Source organism: Mustela nigripes, chromosome 4, assembly GCF_022355385.1.
Source record: "Mustela nigripes isolate SB6536 chromosome 4, MUSNIG.SB6536, whole genome shotgun sequence".
NCBI lineage: Eukaryota > Metazoa > Chordata > Mammalia > Carnivora > Mustelidae > Mustela > Mustela nigripes.
The window spans coordinates 164,321,655-164,338,283 of record NC_081560.1 but is presented as its reverse complement, the minus strand read 5'-3'; the positions used below and the strand labels follow the sequence as shown (position 1 = coordinate 164,338,283).

At 45.2% G+C, this 16,629-nt stretch overlaps 1 protein-coding gene across 6 annotated transcripts in view; it reads left to right on the top strand.

Annotated features, from left to right (window-relative positions):
• The first annotated feature begins 3,778 nt into the window (after positions 1-3,778).
• Positions 3,779-16,629, top strand: part of SEC31B (SEC31 homolog B, COPII coat complex component) — a 38,159-nt gene continuing 25,308 nt past the window's right edge. For 5 of the 6 annotated variants that reach the window (XM_059398356.1, XM_059398354.1, XM_059398355.1 and 2 more), the window contains exons 1-8: positions 3,779-3,874; positions 6,842-6,928; positions 7,284-7,407; positions 13,610-13,805; positions 13,981-14,076; positions 14,998-15,141; positions 15,470-15,612; positions 16,472-16,571. In XM_059398356.1, coding sequence (XP_059254339.1) covers positions 6,850-6,928; positions 7,284-7,407; positions 13,610-13,805; positions 13,981-14,076; positions 14,998-15,141; positions 15,470-15,612; positions 16,472-16,571 — 882 coding nt within the window. In that variant the 5' untranslated portion in view covers positions 3,779-3,874; positions 6,842-6,849. The remainder of the gene's footprint in view (positions 3,875-6,841; positions 6,929-7,283; positions 7,408-13,609; positions 13,806-13,980; positions 14,077-14,997; positions 15,142-15,469; positions 15,613-16,471; positions 16,572-16,629) is intronic. The other variant, XM_059398352.1, reaches the window with a different exon arrangement.

The window sequence follows — 16,629 nt, the reverse complement described above, 5'->3', positions numbered from 1 at the left end:
TCTGTGTCTCATTTCTGCAGGAATAGCACTACCGTGAGGACCTCATCCTTTTCCTTTTTTTATTTTTTTTTTTTTTGTCTGCAGTCCATTCCCAACCCCTACCCTCTCTGAGATTAGAAAGGTAGGAGGTGGGGGGAGTTAAGCACAAGAAAATGATAATTTGATAATTTGTTAATTTTGCTGGGGCCATGAGGGTATTTGAGAGTTCAAGTTGTGCAGCAGGTGGTAAGGGAGCTCCTTTTCCCTTTTACAGGGTTGAAGAAGAAGGAAAATTGTTCCTCAGTTCCCAAGTTGGAACAAAAAGAATTTCCAATTAAAAAAAACACCTTTTTATAGTGGCTAGTTTTTTAAAAAATTATACTTCAACATGTGTCAAGTATACTCCAGGATAAATAGTTGTTTTTGGACTCAACCTGGGGCTGTGACAGTCTCTAATTTGTTTTGTGTTGTAAGAGTGTGGCTTCCATGAATCCACTTCTGAATCCTACATTTATGTATCCTGAATCCTACATTTATGAATTAGAGGACAGTTCAGTGAGTTATTCTGAACCTGTGCAGGGCTTTTGCTCCTGTTTTTGAGGACTTATCTTAATGCTAAGTAAACCAACTCATTTTCTTTTTGTCCTTTGTCCCTTTGGGAACTTTTTTTAAGATTTTTTAATTTATTTGACAGATCACAAGTAGGCAGAGAGGCAGGCAGAGAGAGAGAGGAGGAGGCAGGCTCCCTGCTGAACAGAAAGCCCTATGCTGGGCTCAATCCCAGGACTCTGGGATCATGACCCTGAACGGAAGGTAGAGGCTTTAACCCACTAAGCCATCCAGGGGCCCGCCCTTTGGGGACATTTTCTTAAAGTAACAGTCATGCTGCCTGAAAACCTGTCCCATAAAAAAAGCACACATTCAGTATGACCTATGGAAGCAGGACCATCCAAGTTTGTTTTTGTTCAGGCACTGAAAGGGACTTTTTTATGAGATCGGGGGTGGGTACTAATACCAAAATGCCTCTACTTCAGTGTCTCCACTTGCTTTTTATCTGTCTTCATTTTCTGTCCTCAGTCACATTTGATAATATATTTAACAAACAGACATCTGTGTACCTAATATATATAATACTGTGTGATTTTATATATATATATAAAATCAGACACTGATAGGTCCTGGGGATATAAAATTGGACAGGACAAAAAGCCTTTAAGTACTTACGTAGAAGCTGAAACTGGCAGTTAACAAAATAAAGTGAAAGAATTAAGAGATGTGTAAACAGAAGAGTGTATTTTTTTTTTTTTGTCAGAGACAGCACAGGCATGGGGAGTGGAAGGCAGAGGGAGAAGCAGGCTACCCGCTAAGCAAGGAGACCGATGTGGGACTCGATCCCAGGACCCTGGGATCATGACCTGAGCCAAAAGAAGACACTTAACCGACTAAGCCACCCAGGTGTCCCTAATTTTAATTTTTAAAAAAATTTTTTAAATTTATTTTTTGGGCGAGCAGAGGGAGAGGGAGAGAGAATCTTTTCTTTTTTTTGGATTATTTATTTATCAGAGATCACAAGTAGGCAGAGAGGTAGACTAGACATTGAGAGGAGGAAGCAGTCTCCCTGCGGAGAAGAGAGTGCACTGTGGGACTGGATCCCAGGACCCTCGGATCATGACCTAAGCCGAAGGCAGAAGCTTTAAGCCACTGAGCCACTCAGGTGCCCCAAGAATCTTAAGGAAGTTCTACACCCAGTGTGGAGCCAGACAAGGGGTTCGATCTCACATCCCGAGATCATGACCTGAGCCAAAATCAAGAGTTGAAGGCTTAACTGAGCCACCCAGGAATGCCTGTACTTTTCATTTTTTAAATCCTGTCCTGCTTGGAACTGCCTTATACTTTTGGTCCAGATTTCTTCCAGAGTGCTCCCATCAGTGACATTTCTGCCTCATTCCCTAATTTGAGGTATATTCTAAGATTCCATTTTCCACCCTGTTTACTTGCCCTCCCATCTCATCCACTGTTGTGCTAAGATGCTCCAGAAATGCTTGGTAAGTACTTAATACACAGGAAGAGTGTGAATGGTCTGTCTTGACTTCAAAACCCTTCAGTCCACCCAAAAAGGAAATCTAGGTTTGTGTCACAGTGATTTGGGGCTCAGTCATAAAATAACAACCAATTCACCATCTTTGGAGGTGTAGTCAGCAAAAACATGGTGGAACTTCCACATTAAACCAAAGGTTTGAATCACAGATAACAGGTCTAAGTTCTTTAGCTGCTGGCAGAACTTTTTTTTTTTTTTTTAAGATTTTATTTATTTATTTGACAGAGATCACAAGCAGGCAGAGAGAGAGGAAGAGAAGCAGGTTCCCTGCTGAGCAGAGAGCCCGATGCGGGGCTCTGTCCCAGGACCCTGAGATCATGATCTGAGCTGAAGGCAGAGGCTTTAACCCACTGAGCCACCCAGGTGCCCCGGCAGAACATTTTTTTTTTTTTTTGAAGATGTTATTTATTTATTTGACAGAGATCACAAGTAGGCAGAGAGAGAGGAGGAAGCACGCTCCCCACTGAACAGAGAGCCCGATGTGGGGCTCGATCCCAGGACCCTGGGATCATGACCTGAGCCAAAGGCAGAGGCTTTAAACCCACTGAGCCACCCAGGCGCACCGCCCCCCCCACCCCCGGCAGAACATTTTTATTTGAAAATGCTGTAATTCCCTCAGTCAGCATACAAAAATCCATCTGAGGGGCGCCTGGGTGGCTCAGGTCATGATCTCAGGGTCCGGGAATCGAGTCCCGCGTCGGGCTCTCTGCTCAGCGGGGAGCCTGCTTCCTCCTCTCTCTCTCTCTGCCTGCCTCTCTGCCTACTTGTGATCTCTCTCTGTCAAATAAATAAATAAAATCTTAAAAAAAAAATCCATCTGATATTTTTTTCACCTCCCTCTTCAATTGTTAACCTTCATCAGTCACAAGAGTCTGTCCAGTTTTCCTTTATAGTCACTGCCGCTATATTAATCCAGGCTGTCATCACCTGATACCTGGACTGTTAGTCACCTAATTGGAGTCCTTGCCTCCAGCTCTGGTTTCTCTCAAGGGAATCCATATTACTTGTCTCAAAATAACAATCCTCATCTTACTGCATCCCTACTCATAATTCTCTGTAACTACCGATTACCCCCAGAGTTGAACTCGTATTCCCAACCTGTATCCGGCCTCTTTAGTTCATGGTAACGGAAATGCCAAGGGGCCCACTAGCTCGTTGGGCCGTTCCTTCTCTATGAGGTATCACCTACGTTGCTGCTGCAACGTATGACCACCTGTCTCATGTTCCTGAAGCCCTCCGGGAAGCCCCTGGTCTACAATGCCAACCCCCCTGCATGCCTGTACCTTTTCATTAGTCAAAAAACAATTCACAAAGCCAACAGCTATTGGCTACCAGTTGGTGCTGGGCTATAGTGCGTTGCTGTTATTTATGGCCTCGATTGCTATTTACCTTTTCAATTAGGATTCCACTGAGAGCTTCTGGAACTAGTACCAGGTCTTCTCCACTTCAACAAATAATGAATTAGTATTTTCCCTTTTCGCGGGGTAGGGGGCCTGTTCCCGGAACCTGGCTCAAATCGAGTAGGTCAGAATTGGCCGTCGCAGGATCTGACCCACCGCCGCAGAACTGCGCAACCACAGGACAGGTGAGGGAGCCCGGAGCAAAAGCGAGAATCCTATGACCTCCTCCGCGGGTCAGCCAGCTCCTCGACCCCGCGCTCTGCGCGCGCCAAGCCCTGACAGGACTACTTTTGGCCTTCGGCAGCCGCCGTCCGCAGCGCCCACTTGAGCCCATAGGCCCTCGGAGGAGACCGGCTCTGGCTGCGCCGCGCTACCCTGACCGGGGCTCCCCGTGCAGGTGGGTCTTGCCCACCTCTTTGGGGGTGGGGGCGCCCGGGAGTGCCTCCCCTCCTTCGGGAGAGAGTCGCGGGGGAGCTTGCCCTCAGCGGAGACCCCGGCCCGCGCCTCTCAGGGCCCCACCGCGCCCGCCCTCGGGCTGGACCCGGCTCGGCTCCCTCGCGGCGGTGCTGCGGCCGGACGAGGGTCTCCCTTGAGCGCCGCCCTCGCGCCTTCCCGTGCGTCCCGGGCGTGGGCCTGGCCGGGTCGCTGCCGCCCGCCCTCCATCACTGCAGGAGTCCGTTCGGCTCTTGGTTGAAAGTAGTTTAAAAGCCCATCTTCCCAGTTTCCAGATCGTCGGGGATTTAACACCTCATGTGCGGTTGAGTTTAGTTTGAACCAGTATAATGGTTAAAAGCACTGGGCTGTGGGGGCTGTTGTGGGTTCACGTCTCGGCCCGGCCAGTTTTCTTCCCCGTAAAAATGGGGATCATATAGTACTTGCCACGGAGAGCCATTGGGAGACTTGAGATTTGCACGTTAAATGAGTAGTGCTAAACACAGCTTCTACTTTTGTTAAGGGCTTTCCCCGGAAACGTGAAAATGGCTTTGACCAGCAGGTGGCGGTGGTGACTATATGATGTGTTGTGCCGCAAGTCCGTACGTGATTGCGTTGCCTCAAGTGTTTAGAGGCCCACTGAGAATCTTGACTGAATTGGCAGCCTCAGACTTTCTTCAGGCTGGAAAGTACATTACAGATTGAGTAGTACTACCTGCTATTTTTCTAGGTTGAGACTAACCTGATGGTGGCTTCCTTAAGCAGGTCACAGCAGGTCCCAAGTCTCCTCCCTCAAGTTCAGTGTTACATTACAAACAAACAAAACACTTTCCTGCCACTTTGCCAGCCTGTTGGGATCGCACGTTGAATATGCGTTAGAATTGGATTGGAAACCACAGAATTAAAATGGATGTCTACCTTCATTCAACAGATAAGGTTAGCAAGGGGAAACAGATTGAGTCTGATTTTCATTGGATGGCTCACCTCTTGGAGGGGGTAAGATGAGCCCAGAAAGGTGTGATAAGGAACCAGTATGCAGAGAATGAAAGGAAGAATGTTCAAAGTATGGAAAACAATTTAAAAGTTCTGAGGGGGGCGCCCGGGTGGCTCAGTGGGTTACAGCCTCTCCCTTCAGCTCAGGTCATGATCCCAGGGTACTGGGATTGAGCCGCACATCAGGCTCTCTGCTCAGCAGGGAGCCTGCTTCCTCCTCTCTCTGTGCCTGCCTCTCTGCCTACTTGTGATCTCTGTCTGGCAAATAAATAAATAATATCTTAAAAAAAAAAAAAAGGCTTTGAGTAAGTATAAAGCCAGGAAAGGAAAAAAGGCTAATGTGGGGGCGCCTGGGTGGCTCAGTGGGTTAAGCCGCTGCCTTCGGCTCAGGTCATGATCTCAGGGTCCTGGGATCGAGTCCCGCATCGGGCTCTCTGCTCAGCAGGGAGCCTGCTTCCTCTTCTCCTCTCTCTGCCTGCCTCTCTGCCTACTTGTGATCTCTCTCTCTGTCAAATAAATAAATAAATAAATAAATAATATTTAAAAAAAAAAAAGGCTAATGTGGCTGCAGCACAATGAATAAGAGGGGAAAGTAGCAAGAGATGAGGTTGAAGGGGTAGGCTGGAGCCTTTGAGGAGGGTCATAAGGGGTTTGAATGCAATTTTATTCTGAGTGCAGTAGAAGTCATTGAAAGATTTTAAGCATGGAGGGGCACCTGGGTGGCTCAGTGGGTTAAAGCTTCTGCTTTCAGCTTAGGTCATGATCCCAGGGTCCTGGGATCAAGCCCCGCATTGGGCTCTCTGCTCAGCAGGGAGCCTGCTTTCCTTCCTCTCTCTCTGCCTGCCTCTCTGCCTACTAGTGATCTCTGTCTGTCAAATAAATTAAAATATATATATATTTTAAGCATGGAATGCCAATCCTCTTTGATTTTAAAGATTTTATTTTATTTGACAGAGACAGTAAGAGAGGGAACACAAGCAGCATGAGAGGGAAAGGGAACAACAGACTCCCCGTGGAGCAGGGAACCTGATGTGGGGCTCAGTCCCAGGACTCTGGGATCACCGCCGGAGTGGAAGGCAAATGCTTAATGACTGAGGCACCCAGGGCTCCCCCCTTTTTTATTTTAAAAGTTCACTTCCACTGCTGTGTAGAGAATTAATTGGGTGATGGTAGAGTGAAGATGGCTGGTTGGAGGATTATTGCAGTAACCCAGGTGAGAGATGATGGTATATTCAAAGAGTGTGGTGGTGATGGAGATGGAGAGAAGTAAACAGATTAAGATATAATTTTGGAAGTGAAATCAGAAAGACTTAATGATGAATTAGAAGGGAATAAGGGGGTAAGGAGGAATTGGGGATTTTCAGGTTTTCTGGTTGAGCAATTGGGTGGAGAGTGGTACCAGTTACTGAGATGAAGAAAACTGGAGGAAGAACAGATTTGGCGAGAGGAGATGGTGGAATAGAGAAATCTGTTTTAGACAGACTAATTTAGGTATCATTGCTATATCCAAATGGAAATGTTTGATTAACAACTTATATATAAGAACTTGGAGCTCAGAAGAGAAATTTGTGTTGGTGGTACAAATTTGGGGGTCATCAGCATATGGATGATATATAAAGCCAAGAGAGTAGATGAGGTCACTGAGATATTATCTGATCTGATAATTATCATCACCATTGGGCTTGTGGCAGCCACTATGTTTGGATATCTTTTGGGGGTAAATGCATTAGATTTCCGTAATTGGGTAAGTGAACTGTCCTTGCAGAGCTACAGATCATTATGTGTGTGTTACCCCTTACTTTCCCGAAATCCCCATTCCATGGTGGGGAGAGAGAAACAAGATTTCATGTCTGCAGGTACTCCTTGAATCTGACCCTTAAGTTTGCAGGTTTCTATTTTCAGTGGACTGAGGGCCATGTCAGTTTTCTGCCCCACACAGGACTGACCATGAAGCTAAAGGAACTTGAACGGCCAGCTGTCCAAGCGTGGAGCCCAGCCAGCCAGTACCCTGTGTATCTGGCCACAGGTATGATTATATTGTGGACTACGATCTGCTGAAGGTATAAGTCAAGGGGAGACTTAATATCCAGAATTCCTTACTGAGCTTCAGAGAAAGCTTTAGAGTCATGGAACGGTGGGGTTTGCTCGAAGCATAAGCAAAGCGACATTAAGTGTTTGGAGTACCTCAGGGCAGCCTTGAACTATGGCTCAAGCCTGAGCACCTCCTGTTTTCTTCCTTTCCTTGGAATTACCATTTGGAAAAGGGTATTCACAGTCCTCTCCTGTTCTTCTGCCTCTCCATTCCCCAACCATTTATACCCCAAACCCATGCATGTATTTTTGCTTATATGCTGCCTCTTCCTAACTTTTCTTGTGCCTAGGAACATCTGCCCAGCAGCTAGATGCCTCCTTTAGCACAAATGGCACATTGGAAATCTTTGAGGTTGATTTCAGGGACCCCTCTTTGGACTTGAAACACAAGGGAGTCCTTTCTGCCTCAAGCAGGTACTATATCTTAATTGTTAATGGGTGTGTGGGACAGATCCTGATATAGACCCTGTTGAGGAATCTTGGTAGTAATGTGTACTTCTCAGAGCTCATGAGGAGATACGTGAGGGGAGAAGTTAACCCTGGGTTTATTTTGCAAGAGGATTTTTTAAAACACCCACTTGCACCTTTTTGGTCAGCAGCAGCGGCAGTGTTGGGCAGAATCAGGTGATAGAGGGCACCTGGCTTAGATGGTTGAGTGTCTGCCTTCCGCTCAGGTCATGATCCCAGGGTCCTGGGATCGAATCCTGCATTGGGCTTCCTGCTCGGCGGGGAGCCTGCTTCTCCCTCTTCCTCTACTGCTCCCCCTGCTTATGCTCTCTCTCTCTCTCTCTCTCTCTCTCTCTCTCAAATAAATGAATTAAATCTTAAAAAAAAAAAAAAAGAATCAGGTGATAGAGACACCTCACACAGAGCTGAACCCTTAAGTACCTGATCTCTCTCTGACCCAGAGATGTTGGCTCCTTCCTCCCTCAGCTCTTGCGAAGATAACCTTACACAATATCTCCTTTTCTGCCAGTGGAAGGAGAATGAGTGAGCCTCTCCTCATCGTGGTTAGGCACTGATTGGGTACTCGTGGATTTCATGGCCTCTGGTGGGCTTTCAGGGCTGAGTACTAGCATTCACAGAGGGTATGTATACAGACCAGACACTAGCTCTGTATATTTATTCATCCCTCAAAATGGGCCTAAGCCATAAATACCATTATTCCCATTTTACATAGGAGGACACTGAAACCCTGAGAAGCCAGGATTTACCTCTAGGCCTAACTCCAAAATCTACCTTCTTTCTATTATTCTATTATTCAACCTTTATAGGTTTTGTAAAGATGTGGCTTACAGCAGTGGTCTCCAGATTTTCATACCACCAGGAAGAATGTGAATATTCACTATACTTGATACACACACACACACACACACACACTTATATACTTATATGGGGAATATAAGTAATATATTACTCTACTATTAAGAATGCAGTTTCTATAATTTTATACATTAAAAAATAAGTCTTTTTCCCACAGCTCAGAAAATTACCTTGCTCATCCCACTTTAGAGATCACTGATCAAAATGCAACTTTGCATTCTCTTGTGCGTTTTTTGGTTCATCTGAGAGATTAATTAAGTTATTTAAACAGAAGTACCCTTTTTTTTTCCTTTCATGGTTTAACCTAATAAAGGTTAGTTATTGTTCTCCTTTCCTGGAGCCCCTCTGTCACTTTCCGGCAGTATCCCTTATTTTATAGTTTTTTTGCATATCTTTGTATTTCCAGTACCTTCCCTTTTGAAGAGCAGCCACTGGAGGGTTTACCAATAATCATGGAATATTCTTAGCATCTAAGCAAGGGCCCCCAAAAGGGGTGAACTAATGCAATAACATTCGTACTCCTGGAGTTAAGAAGAGGGGCATGGGCAAGGACCCTTCTCCTCAGCCAGCAAAGTAGCAGCCTTAGCATAGCAGTGGCTCCTTAGGGCAAAGAGTTCCTAATAGAGGCAATATAATTGCTTAAGAAATCTTGTATCATGCTTGTGTATGCCTGTGCATACACAATAAATATATATAAAATATATATATAATCAATTACTTATTTTATATATAAATATATAAAATCTTTTTAAAAATTCTTGTTTTTTAAAAAGAAGGTGCCTGGGTGGCTCATTCAGTTAAGCATCTGCCTTCAGCTCAGGTCATGATCCCAGGGGTCTGGGATCAAGCCTCTCATCGGGCTCCCTGCTCAGGGGGGAGCCTGCTTCTCCCTCTCCCTCTGCCTGCAGCTCCCCTTGCTTGTGCACATGCTCTCTCTCTCTCTCTCTTTCTCTGTCAAATGAGTAAATAAAATCTTTTAAAAAAAGAAATCTTGAAATTGAATCCTAAGATCCCTGTGGGCAGAGATTTTGTCTGTTTTAGTCATTGCTGTATCTCTGGCTCCTAAAACAGTGCCTGTTGTTAGATGCTTAATAAAATCCGTTAAATGAACAAGTGACATTAGAAATGTCTGGATTACCAAAGCGAGCATTGGTATCTGCAATTTCAGTTTGTTATAGTTATTCTTCAGTTAATCTTAATGCCTGGAGAGCTTTTCAGGGGTGATGAGTGGTAGGTTTTGCAGCCAACTAGGTTGAAGGGACCCTTTTTGAAATGTAGGTACCCAATAAAGGAATCATAAACTTCACTTCATACCCTGTTCCATCCTGCAAGGATTGGGGACTATAACCAAAATAAATGGTACAGTTAACCCTATTGATAGTATTTCATCTCTACTTTCTTCTCCACCTCCATTATTGTATCCAAATATTGATTCGCATTTTCAAAGAACTAAAGAATTACCTTTAGACCTGGATCTATTAGAGTTGTGGTTTTGTTTGTTTGTTTGTTTTATTTTAAAGATTTTTATTTATTCAACAGAGAGATAAAGAGCACAAGTAGGCAGAGCGGCAGGGAGAGCGAGAAGCAGGCTCTCCACTGAGCAAGGAGCCTGATTCGGGGCTCGATCCCAGGACCCTGGGACCATGACCCTAGTGGAAGGCAGCTGCTTAACTGATTGAGTCACGTAGGCACCCCAATCTATTGAGTTTTGTTGAAGAAATTATCTTAGACACTCCAGAGTCTAAGACACCCTCTTTTGGCTCAGCCTGGGTTCAGTCACTCACTCAGAAACCCACATTTCAAACTATTGACCAAGTTGATCAGGTAGGTAGAGAGCTGCCCATTCTTTGCTTTATGCTTTCCTCTTTTCTGTGTCATCTTTGGCATGGTTTAGTGGAAAGTACAATTGTATTGCATCCTTCGCTAAAGGTCCATGACTGCGCAGGTTGTATTCTGACAGTGTTCTTCAGTTTCCTTACTTATGTATAAAGAAGAGGTTGTGCAAGATGGCTGCTAAGAACCTACTAGGCTCTAGATTCGGGTCTAATGTTCAGTCTTCCTTCCCTTTCTTTTTTTATAGCAAAAAAAGCAGCAGCTAAGTACTCAGTTCACAAGTCAACACACAAGTCATGTATTTGCTTTTTTCTTCTTTTTTTCTTTTCCTTTTATCCCCTAAAGATTTATTCATTTATTTATTTATTTGAAAGAGAGAGAGAGAGAGCGGAGGGAGCAGCAGGAGAGGGAGAGACGCAGACTCCCCATTGAGCGTGGAGCCTGACTCAGGGCCCAATCTCAGGACCCAGAGATCATGACCTGAGCCAAAATCATGAGTTGAATGTTTAACCAACTGAGCCACCCAGGTACTCCCCACTTTTTAAAAAAAGAAACCTTCCTTGTGTCTCTCTTCATTGTTACCTAAACATACACTTTTCAAAACCTTTCCCCTTCCTTTGCCTGTCCTTTTTATGGCTCAACCACATTTGAATCCTGAAGACCTCTTTATCCTTAATCCATGATGCATTAGAGAAATGTTACATATTTAGAAATACCTGACTGAAAGAGAACTGCTCTGAAACACTGGGTACAAGTGCAGACAAGGAGCTGCCTCAGGCTATAAGTAGACTGAGAGTGCGTGCGTAAATGCATCAGAATCAATACGGATTTCAACATCCTTCCCCTATTGGTCTAGGCTGGTATTAGTCTGATGTATCTAGTACAGGGGTTCTCAACCTGGTTGCTTGTTAGAATCACCTGGGGGTTCATGTTAAAAATGTGAATTATGTAGGTATGTAAAGAATCTGTATTTACTTTAGGCGCCACCCATCATTCCTGATGCTCTGTGGTGCTCATTGTTGCCACCTGCATGGGAACCTCTTCAGCAGAGAATTCTACCGGTATTCTCATGTTTTGAAGTTCCCATTTTTCTATATAAACTCTTTCGATACCTTCTCCTTAAATCTCTCTTCTTCTAATGTCTGAAAAATCCCATTTTTAAGCCAAAGGCCAACTTGTTTTTTTTTTTTTAAGTTTTTATTTTTAAACCATTCAAACATAGAAAAGTTGTAGACTAGTACAATGAGTAATCGTATACCTTTCCTTAGATTTGTCAGTTATTCATTTTTGGTTGCATTTGCCTGCATGCTTCTGAGCTCTCTCTCTGCATCCAAACACATGCGTACACCCACCCATCCACCCCCGCCCCTGCAACATGCGATTCCCTGTCCTTTTGCAGAGCAGAGATGATTGACAGTCCTTGAGCCCACTGAAGGGTCATGTACTGTTTGGGCTCCTGCTTCATCCTCGCCAGTGAAATGGTTTTCCGTAGGACTGTACTTCCTGTAGGCTTAGAGAAAGGAAGTCATTTTGTCACGCGCTGTGATCTGCATTTTGGTCTCTCAAAACTGGATTTATTTTCCAGCCCTTTGGTGACTCCCCCTTGAGGTGTCACGTGCCTTTGTCTTCGGTCTGGAGGTCATGAGTTGTGCCCATACTGTAGCATCCTCCACCATCTGTGTGTGAGTTTTTCTCTGGCCACACTCTCTGACTTCTGTGAGACCTATTCTGGGCTTCTGTAGCTGCTCTGATGACTTACCCTCTGCCCACACTGACCTCTAGCCCCAGGGGGACATGGCAGCCTCTCGAACCAGGGTGGCACACATTCTTCTGCCCTATTAAGATCAGGGCGACCTTAGAACACATTGCCATTTGGACAGTAGCTCTGGAGCCACCGTTTGTGTCAGCTCTGCTGTTTTATCTCAGTTGCTGACCTGGTCTCAACCAGTGTTCAGCTCTTTACTTCTAACAGGCGGTTGCTGCTCTCATGACTAGCCGAACAGGTTCCTGCCTGGTCACCCCACTCAGTTCCCAGGGTGTGGGAACATTTCATTTCCAGGTTGGGATCTTATGGTATCATTTGATGTGAAATCTAGCTTCTCTGAAGGGCTGTGGAAATAGCCTTGGCTGGCAACTGTGAATGAAGGACAAGCTACCTGGGAGGCTTTGAGGATTTCACATGCTTTCCCTGGGGGCTTTGCAGAGGAACCATCTTTGTCTGCAGGAGCCCAGGGTCCATCTTTTTCTTTTGTGCAAGACACTGGCAGAGTCTCATTAGAAGCATCATTAGAAAGCCAAAAGTGTTTCCCAAGAGGTATGTTTATTCTTTACGCTTCTCTGTTGGTAGGGCTGGCCCAGGGCAGTCACATGGAAGACACACAGGGTGGAGAGGTCTGTGGGTCTTTTCTTCCCTCCAGTTTGAGAGGGAAGAGGGGACAGCAACTGTTTGTGTAGGGAAACTGCTTCATAGTCAGGTATAAAAGAGTCTGGATCTTCCTCTAAGCAGAATACACTATTTTATGATAGTTAAGAGCTTGGGCTCTAAAATAAGATGGACCAAGGCACCTGGGTGGCTTAGTCGGTTGAACATCTGACTGTTGATTCTGGCTAAGGTCATGATCTCAGGGTCATGAGATCAAGCCCCACGTCGGGCTCCATGCTGAGTGTGGAGTCTGCTTAAGATTCTCTCTCTCACTCTCGCTCTACAAAAATAAATAAATAAAATAGGATGGGCCAGGCTTTAAACCTTGATTCTGCCACTTCCTAGCTGTCCAAAAGGGATAAAATTACTAGCTGTGTATACAGAAGTTTCATTAAATTCTCTCTGCCTCAGTTTCCTCAATTAAAAATGGAGTCCATAATAATACTTCATAGGGTTATTGAATACTAAATCAGCTAATACATGTGAAGCACTTAAAACAGTGCCGGGCATATAGGAAGTATCTAGTAAGTGTTAGTTGTTGTTGTCATTTGAGTTGTGAGGATTAAGTAATCTATTTGAAATATGTATCCCTGGGTCTATGTAACCCCAGTAATGTTAATTAAGGGGGAAAAAAAAAAAGCATGCCACACAGCTCTGAGGCAGTGTTCTCCTGCCTTCTGGTGTAACAAAGATAGAATCTTTCTTTTTTATTTTATTTTATTTTTTATTATTATTATTTTTTTAATTTTTTAAAATTTTTTAAATTTTTTAAATTTTTAAATTTTTTTTTATTTTTTTATTTTTTATTTTTATTTTTTTTATTTATTTTTTTTATTTTACAAAGATAGAATCTTTTTTCAGAGAAAGGGCATGACCAAGCAAGCAAACCTGTGTTGTGTGTCTGGTAAGTGAGGGAGACAGGCAGACTCCATCTTGGTGGGGATGCCTATGTATTGACAGAGGCTGACAGAAATGCCTCCTCTCTGCCTACTGACATGAATCTGAGCTGGTGCTGATGCTGGTTCCTCCTCTTTGTAGGTTTTACAAGCTGATCTGGGGGAGCTTTGGCAGTGGGCTTCCAGAAGGCTCCGGGATCATTGCAGGAGGTGGGGACAATGGCCTGCTTACTCTATACAATGTGACCCACATCCTGTCTTCGGGGAAGGAGCCTGTGATTGCCCAGAGACAGAAGCACACGGGACCTGTCAGAGCCCTTGACTTTAATCCTTTCCAGGTACTGCATTTCATTTGGTCTAACATGGCCAAGCCGTGGAGCCACTTGTGACCTTTAGTCTGTAATTCTGAGCCCTTCTCACACTGTTATGGGGGAGGTTTTGGAAGCCCCAAATGTGGGTTTCTTTCCCCCTTTCCTGGGATGGTGTATCTCCAAAGGCCTTTTCTTCATACAGGCCAACCTCCTGGCCTCGGGGGCCAGTGATTCTGAAATCTTTATTTGGGATTTGAATAACCTCAATGTGCCAATGACCCCAGGATCCAAGTCACAGGTAAGGAGACTCCCAGGGCTGCTGATTAGAGTGTGCAGCTGATTTGCCCAGGAAAGTCTTGAATTCTTGAGGCACCCAGAGCCCCGGAGACTTTGGACTTCACCACTGGAGGGCAGTAAAGCGCCACAGACTAACACGTTACCAGCCAACCCATAGCAGGGATGGAGGGGAAGGGTGGTGCTTTGTGGTCATTAACTGTCCTAGGGTTTCTGGAACAAAGATGAAGAAAGGCAGTAAAAGACATTGAGAAAAGGAGTGAGAATACTATTTATCAGAGTAGAGCTTAGGCAGAGTAGAGTAAGACCCTGGGCTCTGGAGTGGGGCCAGATACATCCTTGTCCTTTTGTGGGGTGGGTCATCTTTGCCTCTATATCTGGTTCTCCCATGCGGTTGGGCATCTTGTGTATGTCTGTCTCTGAGTATACCTACCTGTCAGTCTGTAACTGGGCCCATCTTTTTGCTTCCTGGCTCTTCTCTATCTTGTGCTTACAGTATCCTGAGGTAAGTTAAGTATAAATTTGATAGCACCTTGTGCCCTAAAAATAGCAATGGCTTGTCTTTCTGCCTTATTCTTTCTGGATGTCTTACATGTCTTTATTATCCTCCCTTCCTCCTTCTCTGCCACTCTCTTTGTCATAGATAAGAGGGCTGATTTAAATCTTGACTCCATCCTCTCAGGAACACCTTGGGATAGGAGTAAATTCCAAGTCTGCCTGCCATTCTCTCACCTTCTACACCAGTCCCCTAACGGATCCTCTCTGGAAAATTCAGCTCCCACACCCTGACACTGTTTGGGTTTGGGAAGCCCCATCTCGACTCTTGGGCTTTCTGTGGGGAGGTTGGGAACAGTGGAAGAGCAAATGGCTCTTGGTCCAAGGGATGACAAGTTGTCCCCTTCCCCCTCCCCACTTCCTGCCTCAGCAGCCTCCAGAAGACATCAAGGCACTCGCTTGGAACCGGCAGGTTCAACACATTCTGTCTTCTGCTCACCCCAGCGGCAAGGTGGTTGTGTGGGATCTCAGGAAGAATGAACCTATCATCAAAGTCAGCGATCACAGCAACAGGGTGAGTCGTGAAGGCAGAATACAGGCTCGCGCTCTGGCTTCTTTCTTGTGCCTAGACTTCAGAGCTGCTCTTCCCCAGGCCAGTGTTCTGCTCCCAGCTTGCACTTGCAGGTCCAGCCTCTTAGCAGATTTCCAGTTGAGAGTGAATGCTTAGGGAAGCTAAACAGCTGACACCAAAGGCTAATGTTCCTTACTTACTCATGGTCATCACTTATCACTGAGAAAAGACATAAAACCAACCCTCAGAAGTCCTATTCCAACTAGGCAGAAAAGGTTCATAACCAGAAGTTTCAGATTACGTCACCTGTTGTGGTCTGCTTTGTTCACAGATGCACAGCTCAGGCCTGGCCTGGCACCCAGACATAGCCACCCAGTTGGTGCTGTGTTCAGAAGATGATCGTTTCCCGGTGATTCAGCTATGGGATTTGCGCTTTGCCTCCTCGCCCCTGAAGGTGCTGGAGAGCCACAGCAGGTAAAGTCTTAAATTCTGTCTACATCCTTGGTGGATGGTGGGGCATAACTGACCTGGGTAGGAGGCAATGAATGGCTCACTTTAGTTACCAGTCATCTTTCCTGTCTTCAAAGCAATTCCCAGTGAACACACAGTCTCTAAGTCCTAGCTGTAGCTCCAATAAAGAGGAGCTCCTTGAGATCCTGAGGTCGTGGAAAAGAACCTGAGATTCCATTTAACTTCCAGAAAGGGCGTATAGATGGGATCATGAGAAATATTTGGAGACAATGTTTAGTGCCTCTGGGAGAATCTTCAGGCTCTGATTCAAGGATAATGTTCTTTCTTTAAGTGGTGAGGTTACTTCATCCAAGACCTCCTTAATAAGAGAACCTTGGCTCCTGTCTGTCCTCTGAACAGGCTTTCCCCTGAAGCTGTAGCTCTTGGGCCCATAGCAGAAAAAGCAGCCCCACACTGTTCTTTCTTACTAAAGGGCTGTATTGCCTTTATACCTTCTTGGGGACTTTGAAGAGTTGAATCCTCACTACCCTTCTTTTTAAAACAAGCACCCATATGGTTGAGTGTGTGTCTGATTCTTGCTGTTCATAGTCCCTACTCTGCAGCTGGGGAAAGAAGCAGGCCATTCTGCAGGAACCTATGGGAGACAGAGTAATAGAGTGTGTAGTGCACAGGCTCTGGGATTTGACTTGGGTTCTGGTTGTGTGACTGCCGAAGGTTCCTCAAATTTTCAAAGCCTCATTTTCCTTATTTGTAAAATGAAATCAGACTGCTCATTTTACAGGGGTGAAATTTATCCAAGATATATAAGGTACCCTACTCAGAGTAGGCATTCGACAAATGTTAGCTGCTCTTTCCTTTTTAGGGGGATCTTATCCATGTCGTGGAGCCAGGCTGATGCTGAGCTCCTGCTCAGTAGTGCCAAGGACAACCAGATCTTGTGCTGGAACCTGGGGAGCAGTGAGGTAGGCTGGCCGTTCTGTGGGCGTGCTGGGAGAAGAAATAAGCTATGTTCTGGCTTAC